The sequence below is a fragment of the Carassius carassius genome, chromosome 10, assembly GCF_963082965.1.
Source record: "Carassius carassius chromosome 10, fCarCar2.1, whole genome shotgun sequence".
In the NCBI taxonomy this organism is placed as follows: Eukaryota; Metazoa; Chordata; class Actinopteri; order Cypriniformes; family Cyprinidae; genus Carassius; species Carassius carassius.
The window spans coordinates 32,569,623-32,585,399 of record NC_081764.1 but is presented as its reverse complement, the minus strand read 5'-3'; the positions used below and the strand labels follow the sequence as shown (position 1 = coordinate 32,585,399).

The 15,777-nt window shown below is 35.7% G+C and overlaps 1 protein-coding gene across 1 annotated transcript in view; it reads left to right on the top strand.

Annotated features, from left to right (window-relative positions):
• LOC132151441 (semaphorin-5B-like) overlaps positions 1-15,777 on the top strand; it is a 39,031-nt gene that overhangs the window by 14,776 nt on the left and 8,478 nt on the right. The window contains exons 5-12 of the mRNA XM_059559540.1: positions 2,255-2,317; positions 2,417-2,729; positions 3,854-4,139; positions 5,771-5,906; positions 6,096-6,303; positions 6,394-6,601; positions 9,645-9,762; positions 14,023-14,207. Coding sequence (XP_059415523.1) covers positions 2,255-2,317; positions 2,417-2,729; positions 3,854-4,139; positions 5,771-5,906; positions 6,096-6,303; positions 6,394-6,601; positions 9,645-9,762; positions 14,023-14,207 — 1,517 coding nt within the window. The remainder of the gene's footprint in view (positions 1-2,254; positions 2,318-2,416; positions 2,730-3,853; positions 4,140-5,770; positions 5,907-6,095; positions 6,304-6,393; positions 6,602-9,644; positions 9,763-14,022; positions 14,208-15,777) is intronic.

The following is a 15,777-nucleotide window of genomic DNA, read 5'->3' as shown; positions in this document are numbered from 1 at the left end:
ATTGCTTTCTAAACCTTTGTGCTCTCTTTGTATCTGTCTGTTTCTTAAACAACAAGCATGAAATGTAGTTTGAAAAAGTCAAGTGAAGAGATGCAGTTTGTCAGAACATGTGTAATCAGATCTGTTTGTAGATGAGTGTGCTCATTAGAAACGCCTGCTGCTTTTCAAGAGTGCAAAAGTACAGATGTAACTTATTAATTGCAAAATATGCACTACAATCCATCCACTCTTTTTGTTTAGTGAATGCAATGTTGCTCCTAAAACTAGCACTAAATGGCAAAAGCACTTAAGGAAAATAATTGATCATGCTCAGAACTGCGTTTTTACAATATTTAGAAATGGCAACAGGAACAAGATTGCATTTTTTAATTTCAGGCTGTCAGTCATGCATATCAATTCCGTTATTGCCTGTTTGTTGCATAGTTGTATTTGAAGGCAATGAAAATCAGTCTTTGCTCCATTAAAGTCAAATCTCCATCAAAATAAACTTAAAGTTTTAACGGAGCTCTTTATGGGAATTTTTGTTTTTTCTAATTTCTCTTTTTTTTGTATCCTCAGTGGTGACTCTCATTACTGTAGTACAACAAAATACTACATTTAAAGCAGGATAAATTCAATGCATTATTGAGTGCTATTAATTATCAAAACTATAATGTACAGATTCTTTACAGTTGAAAAAAATACTATTTTTTCTCTTTAAAGTAATAATAAATTTACGCTTTGTGATTTAGCAGTTATTTTTTATCTTTGTTTTTTTTTTTAAGTCTCTTCTGCTCACCAAGGCTGCTTTTATTTGGTCAAAAATAATACAGTAAAAACATTAATATTGTGAAATATTATTACAATTTAAAATAACTCTTTTCTATGTGAATATATTTTCAAATGTAATTTATTCAGCATCATTCCTCCAGTCTTCAGTGTCACATGATACTTCAGAAATCACTCTAATATACTGATTTGCTGCTCAATAATTATTATTTGTAATGTTGAAAAAAAGTTGTTCTGCTTCATATTTTTGTTGAAAACATGAAAACAACACATTCAAGGGTTTTCGTTTCAGATAAGAGAACAAATGCGATTCGGATAAACCATCAAGTGTTCCCTAATTAAATGTCACACAGCTGCTTTGCCTCACAGGCAGCGAAACTCTCCATCTTCCGTCTTATTGTCTTGTATTATTGTGTGTTTTGTACCTTCTTCACATTAAGGAAGGGTGTTGCATGAATAGAAGAGCTTCCCATGAATGAATATCTTTCATAGTTTTAGTTCATCAACAACTTCTGCCTCCTGAACATAGTAATGAGATAAGTTTAGGTTTGGTAAAAGGCATGTCAATATTTGCACTTTACAGGAATTGTTTTTTTTTGGAAGTGAACAGTTTACAGATTTGTTTGAATCATCAGTAAATGGTTGTCTCTGTGTGACCTTTTACAGTGTTTATTGTGAACTAAATATTTAAATACTGTTGTTTATGATTCCGACATCACAGTTTTACTCGTTGTGAGTCAGTTCAGTCGAATCATTAACATCAGGGTTATTCAAATCCTGCCCTGGAGGGCCAATGTGGTGCAGAGTTTGGCTCCAACCCTGATCAAAGTCACCTGCCTGTGATTTTCTAATGATCCCAAAAACATTTGAGGATCCCTGCTCTAGGCTATACACACACACACACACACACACACACACTCACACACACACACACACACACACACACACACACACACACACACACATATATATAAACAAATAAAAAAGTACACTAAAATAAAAACACACAAAAATGATGACTGGAACATAAAAAAAATAATAAAATCTATAATAGTGATCTATAATAGTTGATTCTAAAAAAGAAAAAAAAAAAACAGCTACTTAAACGGAAACTTACTAATTATTGTTAGCCCAATAAAAAACGAAACAAAAATACAATTGACAAAAACAACAAATTTACTAAAAATGTAAGTATAATTAAAATTAAAACTGAAAAAAAAAATGATGATACTAAAATAACTCTGGTTTATGCTTTTCAGATGCTGGTCTATGGTTAGCTGACAAGCAGATAAACAATATCTAAAAAACAAACAGGCAAAAAAAAGCTATTTATTTATTTTAATAAATTTGTAATTTTTAATCAACTCATGAACACCCTGCAGTTCCCTCATGAATCCCAGAGTTAAAGGATGCATGTGAATTTTAGCAGGCAAATGTCTTGATAACTTAACTTCTAACCGCGATGTTAATTGGCTGTTAATTGCAGGCCACAGAATGGGGAGTGGACGAGAGCACCAGGAGGTCCTGCCAGAGCAAAGGAAAGACAGAGGTGAGAGATGCGCTCTGTGAATGAAGGTTTGTTATAGAGTGCATCAGCTGTAATATGTGTTTTAAATGAAATAGTCTTCACTTCGTCTCTTTCTCTCAGGATGTGTGTCAGAACTATGTCCGTGTCCTCCTGTTGAACGGCAGTCATCTGTTCACCTGCGGCACTAATGCTTTCATGCCCATGTGTACGACTCGCCCTGTTACTGACATCTCCAGCGTCCTGGAGTCCATCAGCGGTGTGGCCCGCTGTCCCTACGACCCTCGACACAACTCTACAGCCATGATAACTGAGAGTGGAGAAGTCTACACAGCTACAGTGACTGATTTCTCCAGCCGTGACCCCATTATTTACCGCAGTCTGGGGAACATGCCGCCCCTGCGGACCGCACAGTACAACTCCAAATGGCTCAATGGTACAGCGGGACAATACACACCTTGAATGAATGGAAACAAATGCTGAAAAGTGTTTAGGTCATATTTTACATTGAAGTCTAAATAACACCTGTTTAGGGGTGTAACGGTTCACAAAATTCACGGTTCGGTTCGATTCAATACCCTGGTGTCACTGTTCGGTTCGGAAAAAATTAGCAGATAAATTTCCTTGATTTTTATAAAAATGTTTTATTTATTAAAACTAACAAAGTATGTTTTTTTTTTTACATTGAACAATGATGGAGCTATTCTTTACCCATCTTCTATGGTGTTTTCTTAGCAGCATACTGTATAAAACAAAAAAAGCTCCTTTTAAAAAAAAAAATGAAAATGTTATATTAGTTATGAACAAATACAAAGATGTAACTTTTTATATGGAACTCTATAACTCTTTATATTGAGTGTGTTTTTACTCAATTGGTTCTCTAAAGGGCTTATGTTTTTTGGAACAAAGCAGGAATTACGGTCTGTCTGAAATGGGCTCGTGAAGGAATATTGTAACGGGGCTCAATTACATTAAGCATGTTCTTAAAACCTATGTTTTCCACTACAGAGTCAGGCGCTCGCTCACTCAGTACGCGCTGAAGGCTCGTTGCAAAATGGCTAATGCGTTTAACAGACCAGAAATAGAAGATCCTCCAATAACCAACAGGTCTGGTGTTTGGGTGCACTTTGGATTCCCTGTAAGCTATAATGGTGATGATAGAATGAATGGTAAATAGTAAGGTCTTTTAGGTATGTTTCTCCTTTTTTCCGTCTTTTCCCAGATACTGACACACTAACGTGATGTCGGCGTAAATGAGTTGACATGTTTCAAGTATTCCCGCTGGTTTTTTTTTTTTTTGTACCCTAGATGCGACCTATCTTTGTTTTTTTTTATCCACCACTCTCTTGCCATCACCATTATAGCTTACAGGGAATCCAAAGTTGAAAAATGTAAAGAATTTTGAGAGAAATAAAATCACAACTCATGCATCCTAATAGACTTAAACATTCTTCAGTTTCTTTAAATACAACTTTTTACAGTTATGTCTATTTATTGAAATAGTTATCTATAAGGAATTATATTTTGTCAAACCACGCCCCTGTCCCTTCTTCTCTACAGAACCTCACTTTGTCTCTGCATACGAGGCGGGCCGCTTCACATACCTCTTTCTGAGAGAGAACGCTCTAGAACAGGACTGTGGGAAGATGGTCTTCTCTCGTGTGGCGCGCGTATGTCAGAATGACATTGGTGGTCGTTTCCTGCTGGAAGACACATGGACCACCTTCATGAAGGCTCGACTCAACTGTTCCCGCTCTGGAGATGTTCCCTTCTACTATCATGAGCTGCAGAGCACCTTCTACCTCCCTGAGCAAGATCTCATCTATGGAGTCTTCACCACCAACATGTGAGATGATGCTTCATGAATTACTGAAATATATATATATATATATTATGGATATGCCGGTATCAAATTTTCCTGTTGCGAATAATTGCTAATTATTTTATCATGGTATTGAAATTTTGTTTAAAAAAACATAATACAGTGGTCATAAAAAAGTGGTCATAATACAGTATAACAGGTTAAATAACTTTTTTCTTATAACAAAAATAACTGAACATTTAAATACAATAAAGCAATACAGAAAGAATATATAACGTTTAAAGGTTTACACAGATTAATGTTCAAAAGAACTCTAAAGACCCATAGGTATCACTTTACAATAAGACTACATTAGTTAACCATTAACATTCACAATGAGCAATAGCTACATTTGCTATAGAAGTTATTAATCTTTGTTAAAAAATTACAAGTCTTAGTTCGTTAGCTCAATAATTAAGCAACTTTATTAAATATTGGAATACCTAAGATTAATGAATGATTAATGAATGCGGTAATCTAACAGAATCAAAACATCAGAATCAAAGAATCAAAACACTTTCAAACAATATCTAGGGCATGTTGTAGTCCAGATTAAAATGAGAATTAAAAAAAAAATATATATATTAGCCTATTAAGTTTAAATATTTAAGTATTTGGCACTGTGTTGAACACCCTATAATACACAAATCTGAATTACTGTTTAAAATTATTTTAATATGTTTTAGAAAGTTGTGCAGCTGCTTTATTTATGGGGTATCCAGGGTAAAGGCTGCATTTTCTGCGGTTTAGCGCCATCTGCTGTCAGAGAGTGAATGTGCTTTCATTCAGCGCGTGTCTCACGTGTTCCTCCATGTGCTTCTCATGCGTGCTTGCTTACATCAGAGCGGCACACATCTCTTTCAAGCAGCATTTTGACCAGTTGATGGGAATAGTATTCTTAAAATGCATTCCAAATTCTGAATAATTTGTAGTGAAGGGACATTCAGCCAAGTATAGTGACCCATACTCAGAATTTGTGCTCTGCATTTAACCCATCTGAAATGCACACACACACAGAGCAGTGAACACACACACACACTGTGAGCATACACCCAGAGCAGTGGGCAGCCATTTATGCTGCGGCGCCCGGGGAGCAGTTGGGGGTTCGATGCCTTGCTCAAGGGCACCTAAGTCGTGGTATTGAAGGTGGAGAGAGAACTGTACATGCACTCCCCCCACCCACAATTCCTGCCGGCCCGGGACTCGAACTCACAACCTTTCGATCCGACTCTCTAACCATTAGGCCACGACTTCCCCTTAAACATTCTGTAGTGCCTATGATAACAATATTGTGCATATTCATTACCTTGATATATTGCATTACCAAGTACCGGCACATGTCTAATATATATATAATCAGTGGGGGAAATCTTTATTTGATTCCCTGCTGATTTTGTAAGTTTGCCCACTTACAAAGAAATGAAGGGTCTGTCATTTTAATGGTAGGTTTATTTTAATGTATAGAGACAGAATACCAACCAAAAAATGCAGAAAAAAGAGAGATTGATTTGCATCTTTGTAACCCCTAACTTCTGAACACTATTGTTGTTCTATTAAGATGTAGAATGTTCAGCACCTCACCATCCTCCACCTCTTCCTCTCATTTCTCTTCACAGGAACAGCATTGCTGCATCAGCGGTGTGTGTGTTTAACCTCAGTGCCATCACAAAGGCCTTTAATGGACCCTTTCGCTATCAGGAGAACCCTCGGACCAGCTGGCTTTCCACTCCCAACCCCATCCCAAGTTTTCAGGTGAAGGAAATGAACTGCTGCAGCTTTCATTTCAAAGCATTTTACTTTTACCCTGAAGCCAACTCACAATTTTATTCAAGAGATTTGGAACCAAATGCATTAGTCAGTTCGATTTAGATTTACCGTTTCTCCAGCGTGCCGTTCCTCATCACCTATCTCTGGCTGTAATGTCCTCTCTCTCTGTGCCAGTGCGGGACAGTGAATGATTTGGGTCCGAGCGGTAATCTAACAGAACGCAGTCTTCAAGACGCCCAGCGGCTCTTCCTCATGAGCGAGGTGGTTCAGCCAATCTCCACGGATCCTCTGGTCACACAAGACAACATCCGTTTCTCCAGACTGGCTGTGGACATTGTTCAGGGAAGAGATAGGCTCTACCACGTCATGTACATCGGCACAGGTTAGGAAAGAAGAGAGTTTGACATTCACCCTTTTGTCCTCCAGTGTTGTGCTCTGTGGTTCTGATAGTTTTCTTTCATTGACCAATCAGAGTACGGCACCATCATCAAAGCCTTATCCACAACTAATAAGAGTTTGCATGGGTGTTACTTGGAGGAGATGAACATTCTCCCAGAAAACATGCAGGAGCCAATCCTGAACCTGCAGATTCTGCACAGCGATAGGTCGCTTTTCGTGGGACTTCCCAGCAGAGTGTTGAAGATCCCTCTGGAGAGATGCTCCAACTACCAAACCGAACAGTGAGTCGCACACGCGTCAACTAGAACATGCACATTAGTCAACCACTGTAGGTACAGCTGACTAGTTTGCTAAAATGCTTTGAAAGAAGTATAAGTAAAGATGCACATATTTGATCAAAAATACAGTTAATCTGTGAAATATTATAACCTTTTAAAATGAGTGTTTTCCATTTGAATATAATTTAGAATGTAATTTATTTCTGTGATGCACAGCTGTATTTTCAGCATCATTCCTCCAGTCTTCAGTGTCACATGATCTTTAGAAATCATTATAATATGTTAACTTGCTGCTCAAGAAACATTTCTGATTATTATCAATGTTAAAAACGGTTGTGTTGCTTAATATTTTTTGTGAATAGAACACCTATAAATTGTCAACTCTGACATGTTTTTTTTCTCAGGATTCTTTGATGAATAGAAACATGGGCGTAGGTTTGGTCTCATTTTTGGTGGGGACACCCCGGGACACCCCCTGCTTTATGAAAAAGCTTCTTATGTCCCCTTTTTTCTTCATGGGTGGCATCTACAAAGTACAAAAAGGGGCAAAAAAACTGAATATTAAAATGTTTTTATTGGCCTTTGTATGTGGCACAGAGACGGCCCTGGTTACTTACCGTCGGCCGTCATCAACATGCGCAGTACAATAGCAAATAGCAGTTCAATATTGAACAGTTCAATATATAAATATACAAATAGCAGTTCAAAGGAGCTTGCTAAATATTGGTGGGGACAAATTTGTCATCTCAAAATATTGATAGGGACTAGTACCTAGCGTCCCCCCCCTACGCCCATGAATAGAAAGTTTGTATCATCATACATTTGTCTTTTAATGTTACTTTTGATCAATTTAATGCAACCTCGCTAAGTAAGTTGGTTTTAATTTCTATATAAAAATCCTACTGACCCTAAACCTTTGAATGGTAGTTAACCAGATTTCTGAGAAATATGAATCAGGCTACTATATGGCAGTGATTTCTTTGGTGCTGAATGCAACTAGATTTTCAGTTCCCACATGTTGACGAATAATTGTGTCGGAGTCGTTGACAGCATACTCACGAGGTCAGAACGTCCTAACCATGAACATGATTGAACTGTCACATTCACATAGTATCAGTACAGAACTTCCAGATCCCATTTGCCAGCATCATCACCACATTGACTACCTGTTCACACATGACAACAAAATCCACAGTTGCTGTTAAATTACAGCAAAGGATGATTACAGCACCAGTCCTTGCGAGTGGCTAATGCCCTTGGAGTCAGACAGAAAATGAAGCTCAAGGAGATGAAGTGAATGACAGTACTTATGAGCAGTCACAGAAATTATTCTCTCATAAATTCTCCGCCATTGGTGTAAAGGCCAGAGAGTGATGAACTAGGTCATTTAAAAAAAAATTGCTTTCATGTTCTCCATGGCTGTTATGAATAGAACACCTATAAATTGTCGAACATCATTAAAAATATATAATGCATGCATCACTCCTCACAGGAAGCGACTGCGTTTACTTTAGAGATGTAATTAGACTTCAAATTCATAGACTCCAAATGGATGAATTGGGCTTCAGAGCTGGATCTGTAAGAGCTTTGTGCAATCTTGTACGTAACTTAATGCTTGGTAAATTGAGTTATAATATCAAGCAAAGCATTTTTCTTTTATCTGCTAAATGCCTTCAAGCTCCACATGACACCGTTTTTACACCTTGTGATATAACAGATTATTATTTTTTGTCTTCTTACAGCTTGTCCCATCAGAAGATATTTTCCATGTGATCTGTCAGTTCAGAAGCACTTATATGCTCATGATTCGAGGCTGTCGGTAGTTACTTTAGAAGTAGATGATTGTCTTTATCTGAGGAATGAGATCGATTGAAGACTCGCTGACTTCTTGACGCAGATGTTGTTGTACAAACACTCGGAGCTACACGAGGCAGACACATTTGAGGTTAGAGGCTGTTATGGGACATGATGGAACTGTGTGTGTGAACCCGCTCAGTGTTTAGCATTCCAATGCAATGGAAAGAAGTCATTTCATGACATATTCTTCCCCACGCACACGTACAGTACACACAAGTGGCAAAATGTCACATCTCACAAAGATGCTGCAAATAACTTGAATTATTTTGTACCAGTTCTCATCCATAGTCTGATTGAGCTGCAAGCATTATACCTTTATATAACCTTTAATGTATTCAAATTTATTCTCTTTATGCATCTCTAGCACATTTGCAGTTTTCTAGTGTTGCCGGTGTTTAGTTGTTAGTGGGACGCTGAGACGCATTGTTATATTTGATTTGGTTGTGAAATATGAGTATATAAAATGCCGTTGAAAAGTTTGGGGTTGGCTTACCAAGGCTGTATTTATTTGATTAGAAATGAAGTAATATTGGGAAATATTATCTCCATTTTAAAAGAACTGTTTTCTATTTGAATTTTTTTTTATGTAATTTATTCCTGTGATTTAACACTACTTACTTATGTATGATTGTATGCTTGTGCTTGTAATATACATTGTTTGCTTTTTCAAACTTTGTCCTTCTTAAGAATGACATCATTAAAACAATGAAACATGCTCCTGAATTAATAACACAGTCTCGCTCCACTGAACCCAAAGGACACAAGGAGAAAATGATAAGTCTGCTAGCTGTAATAAATCACCGAGGTTCTGTCAGATGTTATTTATCTCCCAGAGCAGGATTTGAGGTTTATTGTGTCTTCCCTGTAGTTCCTGTAAGTCAGATCATATCATTTTCTGATCAGATGCTTAGATTATATTTACACTTCAGCTCAGTCTCTCATAACCCTGAAAGTTATGTTTATATTATAGACCAAATTTGCAAAATATTCACTTGAGATTCAGTGTTCAGTGACAGAAGGATTAGTTTTTAATGTTGTTTGCAGTGAGATTTATTCCTCCGTTATTAAACCCAATCTCTCCTCTCCTGTTTCTCTCTTGTCATTAAGAAGATCTCATGAGCAGACAGGACACTTGTTATGGTGGTATTTCTTAAGACCTTGTCACTGATGTGTGATTTCGTGATCGTAGGGACTGTCTGGGTGCCAGGGATCCGTACTGCGGCTGGGACCGGAAACAGAAGCGCTGTACGACGATTGAGGACAGCTCCAACATGAGCCAGTGGAGCCAAGACATCACAAAGTGCCCTGTAAGACACACACTTTCAGACAACACGATCACACAGAAAAGAAAAATCACAAATTACATCTCTTTAATATCTCAGGTGTTTCTTCAACACAGCACTGAGATTAAATGAACAGTTAATGGATTCATTTATTATTAAGTCTCCTGTAACTTAATTATTATCTTGAGCAAAAGACCCTCTGTTCGGTTCTGTTTTCAGTTTTATTATTTTCTGCTCTATTCTGTTCTGTTCTATTGTTATATTCTGTTATATTCTATTATGCGTTGGTATATATACTGTATTCAATTATTCTATACTAATCTACCCTTTTCTATTCTGTTCTGTTCTATTCTGTATTGTTCTGTACTTTATGCTTGTAGTCTGTTCTGTTCTATTCTCTTCTAAATTCTATTGTTCTATTATATACAGTACGCTACTATTATTTTCATGTTCTGTTTTATTCTGTTCTATTCTATACACTGCTATTCTTTTTTGTTCTCTTTTACTGTGTTAGTACGGACTTTTTTTGTTCTATTGTATTTGATATTGTTCTGTTTTATTCTATTATATCATGTTCTATTGCTGTGCACTTATGTTCTGTTCTGGTTTCAGGTTTTTTTTATTTTTTCTACTATTATAGCATTTTCTGTTTTATTCTATTTTGTTCTGTTCTATTGTTATATTCTGTTCTGCTGTGTTAAATTCTGTTTTCTATTCTGTATTCAATTTCTATACTAATCTATCATTTTCTGTTCTGTTCAATTCAGTTCTGTTCCATTCTATTCTCTTCTATTCTGTATTGTTCTGTACTGTATGCTTGTATTCTGTTTTGTTCTGTTGTATTCCATTCTGTTCTATTCTCTACTCTGCTTTTATTTTTTATTGCTGTTCTATATTCTTTTTTTTAACAATAATTTTATTTTCAAAGATTTACATACAGATTAAGACAAGAGTTAAATTTTTCATTATGACATACACATATATTACCTATATATACATAAGAAAAAATAATAATAATAAAATAAATAAAAATAGTAATACGTAAGTGAACTCAACAATAACCTTAAAAATAAATCCATAAATATACTAAATAAATAAAAATAAAACAGCAATTACATACTTGTCTATATACATTCAATGTCCATCAATTCCACAAAAGAGTCACCATCTAGACTTTCCAAAAAGCTGTTCTATATTCTATTATTTTCTATAGTAATGTGTTTTTTTCTGTTTGGTTTTAGTTGATTCTGTTCTGTTTTGTTTTGCTGTATATGTTTGTTTTATTCTATTTTATTCTATTCTGCACTACTCCATTCTGTTTGGTTTTATGTTGTGTTCTCTTCTGTGCTCTGCTATTTACTGTTCTGTTCTTTTCTGTTCTATTTTGTTTCTGTTCTGTTCTATTTTCTCTTCTGTTTTATACACTTCTATTATTTTCTGTTCTATATTCGGTTTTATTCTGTTATGTTAATACTGTTCTATGCTACATTGTTCTGTACTATTCTATTTAATTCTGGTCTGGTCTGTTCTGTTCTATGAACATTATTTAAGGCTTCTGTGGTGAAGATACATAACAGCTTATTTTCTTTGACTACCCCAGAAATCTTGTATGATTTTTGAGCTGGTCTTGAAGAATCACATTTCTGATGAAACCGAGGCTGCCGGAACTCAGCTCATCTGAACCCTTCATCTGACACTGTCAGTTACACGCTGGTGTTCTGCATGAAGGCTGGCCAATGTCAGTCCTGTTCTTCTTGACACTTCATTAGGTCCGTAATTAGACATCACAAATTTCCTCTTATCTCTGATGGTTGATATTCTCTGAGGAGCAATAATTAACAAACCTCATTTTCTACACGCTGTGCAAGCTTTGGCTTTGTCCCAAGTTGCATACTATAATGCATAATGGCTTTAAGCTGTGACAGGGAGTAAGAGTGTTTTTCCCAAACTTTTGCAGAATGAGCGTTGGCTCCATAGTTATGGAGTTACAACATGCGCAGTATGCACCGCTAAATGTTTGTGATTCACAACATTAAACATTAAGCATACAAACAAAATATATAAGTACGATTCTAGTCAGAAATAACTTGGGATAATATAGTGGACTGTTTAGATTGCATTGGAGTTCATGCTTTGCGAAAAAAAGACTCCCCATTATTAGACTTATGTAATTATTGTCGACATTTACATTTTAAGAGAAAGTCGATGTTGTGCTTCTACTATCTCAATAAATCACACTTTTGTGTATAAACTGTAAGAGCTGTTACTGTATTAAATATAGTTATGGTAACATTGTATGATAAGGTTCTATACATTAATATTAGTATTTGTATTATTAATATTAATCTATTTAGTGTTATGAATGAAAAATGGCCAATATTTTTACAGCATTTAATCTTTATAAGTATTCATTTATAAAAATTTTATTGTTCATTGTTAGTTCATCATGCAAAATATATTCATATATGCACACATTAACATTATCCAAGCTAATTTTTGTAAATTATTGTTTGTTGTGCTATTGAACGCAACCTTATTTATTGCTACGATTCATTTTACATAGGTTTCTGAATAATATTCACTTATGTAAATATAATATTTTTTGACTAATTTCCTTTTGTGTCTCATTGGGAATTTAAACTTTTCCAATGTAAAATGCAAAAAAAAAAAAAAAAAAAAAAGATTTTAAACAAATAAATAAATGAAGAAACATCATCCAACTAAACTTAAATCTGCAGCATTTTGACGCTACATCCGTTTACAGTTTTAAAGGCTGCATGTTGGATCAGTAATGACAAACATCATGTGATGCGACAATACTACTTACAACATCATTTCTATGGTTTTGGCTTGTCTTACTAATTAAGTGCCAATTTAAATAAAGACTAAATAACAGTTACTACCCTGTTCCCACAGCAGAGCTCTGGTTCCTTTAATATCTTCCTCATTGATTGGCTGAAGGTGAGGAACAGAGCAGTGAATTAGAGAGTGAATTCATAGAAGGGCAGACTGTTGAGCATTACATTCACGATTTTTGTCATGCGGCAGAGAAAAGCATCTCTGTGGTCTGAACTATTGGATGAATGGCATTGAGTTCTGGTCAGTTGTTACTAATCCAGACTCACAGAAGATGTTGGTATTCACCTCAGTGGATACGCCACACACCTGCATGGAGATGAATTTTACAGTTTTTATTCTTAGTACCTGTGCAATACATAAACCAGCTTCTACTGCAAACGGGAGGAACATTTGAATGGATTGAATTGATTTTGAATGAGATCATGTATGTGGAGACTTGGATAATTGTGGGAAAAACCATTGTGACCTGCAAAATGTTGTCTTCAAATAAGACATGAATACTGTTTTGATCTTTTAATCATAAAGGTTAAGTGTGTAATTTCTATGCCACATGCATCATCAATTGAAATTGCAAAAATAATGACATAATGTATTCAAGAAGGTTTCCCTTATCTTCTGTTGGTCAGCTAAGGAAATATTCCCACCCCAAACTCACATCAAATGGTTAAACCCCTTTCCATTTCTTAAAAACCATTGAGTTTATAACAACTAAAACAGGTAGCAAAGTTAAGACACTTTATTTTAAAGATAAATTCTCACAATTAACTATTAACTATGACTTCTGCCTCAATAAACTCCTGATTTGCTGCTTACTAATAGTAAGGTAAATAAAGGGTAAGTTCAGCCAAAAATGAAAATTAAGTCGTAAGTTACTCACCCTGAAGTCATCCTAGGTGTATATGACAAAAACAAAAACGCATCGATTCACTACAGGAGGCCTTTGTTTACCCCCTGAAGCCGTGTGAGACACTTTTTTTAATGAATGAGCTTTTTATTAAACATCTCATAAACCGATGGAGTGCAACACCCGCTAAGTTGCATCAAACAACTCGAAAGTTCAAAGACAATTTTAGAATAACTCCAACTGAATTCGTCTGAAAGAAGAAAGTCATTTACACCTAGGATGACTTCAGGGTGAGTAATGAATGGCTTAAATTTTATTTTTGGCTGAACTAACCATTTAAGTTTAGGTTTAGGGTAGGATTAAGGGATGTTAGTAATGTAACATGTAATATGCATGCTAATAAGCAAATTGTTAATAGTAAGAATTGGTACTTAAAATAAAGGGTTACCTACTGAGTTGGAATCTGTACGCTAAAACGGTTTATGCGGAATGAAGTTTGAAAACTAGTAGCCTACGATGATTTTCAATGCAAACACTAAACCTGTATTTAAAACATGCCTTGTTTGCTTTTACATGCATAGGAGCGTAACCTCACCCAGGATGGTGGATTTGGCCAGTGGTCACCATGGCGGGCTTGTAACCATGATGACGGAGGTGAAGGCACCAGCACGTGTCAGTGTCGCTCTCGGGCCTGTGATAATCCTCGACCCCAGTGTGGAGGGATGGAGTGTGTCGGGGCGAACATCGAGGTGGCCAACTGCTCCAGGTGCTCCTTCTGTACAAACCCATATGCTTGTTAAAGGAAACTAACCATGCTTGTTACTCCATACAACCTGTATGCGATATTATTGCTTTGCTGTTATTTATGTCACTGACAATTTTCTCCTCTGATGTAGATCTCAAATCCCATTCGCACCCTGCAAATAAACTTGACACGCTGTGTTCTTTGAAAGACTTATGCTCACCAATGCTGCATTTATTTGGTCAAAAATACAGTAAAAACTGTAATATTGTGAAATATTATTAGAATTAAAAATAATAGTTTTCTATTTGGATATATTTTAAAATGTAATTTTTTTCTGTGATGCGCAGCTGTATTTTCAGCATCATAACTCCAGTCTTTATCGTCAAATGATCCTTCAGAAATCAGTCTAATATGCTGATCAAGAAACATTATTGTCAGTCGTTGTTTTTTAAACTATATCATCAGTTATTATTGTCTTTTTTCAGGATTATTTTATGAATAGAAAGTTTACTTACATATAATTCTTTTGTAACATTATAAATGTCTTAACTGTCACTTTTGATCAATTTAATGCATCATTTATGAATAAAAGTATTAATTTCTTGCAAAAAACAACAACTTTTGTTACAAATGATATCTGTCGTGGAAGACTTGGAGCATACAGTTACGCAGGTCATATGGATATAATAGTGCATCTAATTTTTCAAGTTTGAAGTGGCAGGTGTACACAATGTGGATTGACTGATATATGAGAGCCAGAGAGATCAGCCTGAAGTCTTCAATCACAGCCAATCAAAGTGTCAAAGCACATAAATGTGTGATGCTTTTATTCTGTCTGATTCAGCTCTTCCGCGAGAGAAAGTCACCACCCAACACTAACAGCTGCAGAGAGTGAGGCCTCAAATCCATCAATCCTGAACTCTGATTCATTAACTGCAAGCGGCTGACGCAGCGTTTCTGGCCGAGCAGCTCCTTCTTTGCATGTCCCATTATACTGCAGTCACTTTCTGTTACTGAGTGAATCTTCCAATTATATCTTTACCTAGAGAGCTTGATTAAACACACACATCACTGGTCTGGGTGCGAGAAACTAACAGGATGCAGTGTTTCACTATAACAGCAGAAGAACAGTTGTGGTAGATCTATAATACATGAGTAATATGTATGAGCTGCTAATACATCTTTGTCAGAAAGCTACTGTGAAATTTAATAAAACTGATGTTACCTGTCAGGCTCTAAAGTTGTGATCATAGTCCTGCAAAGTCATTATCATCATATCGTTCCAAACCTGTATGAGTTGGGTTCTGAACCCCATTGACTTCCATTGTATGGACAAAAACAGTTCCACAGAAGAACGAAGTAAGCATCAATGGGGTTATTGTCAGCTTAAACTAAATGTATGAAAAAATATTATTTTTTTCAATTGAAAAAAAGTTATAAAATAACAATAAATAAAAATAAAAAGGATTTAAAACTATATATTATATATAAATTGTTATTTGAAATGAACGTTAACTGAAATAAAATATAAAAAAGTTTTTATTTCCTCTAGTTGCCAAGGCAGGATTTCAAATTTGAACTTAGTTTAACT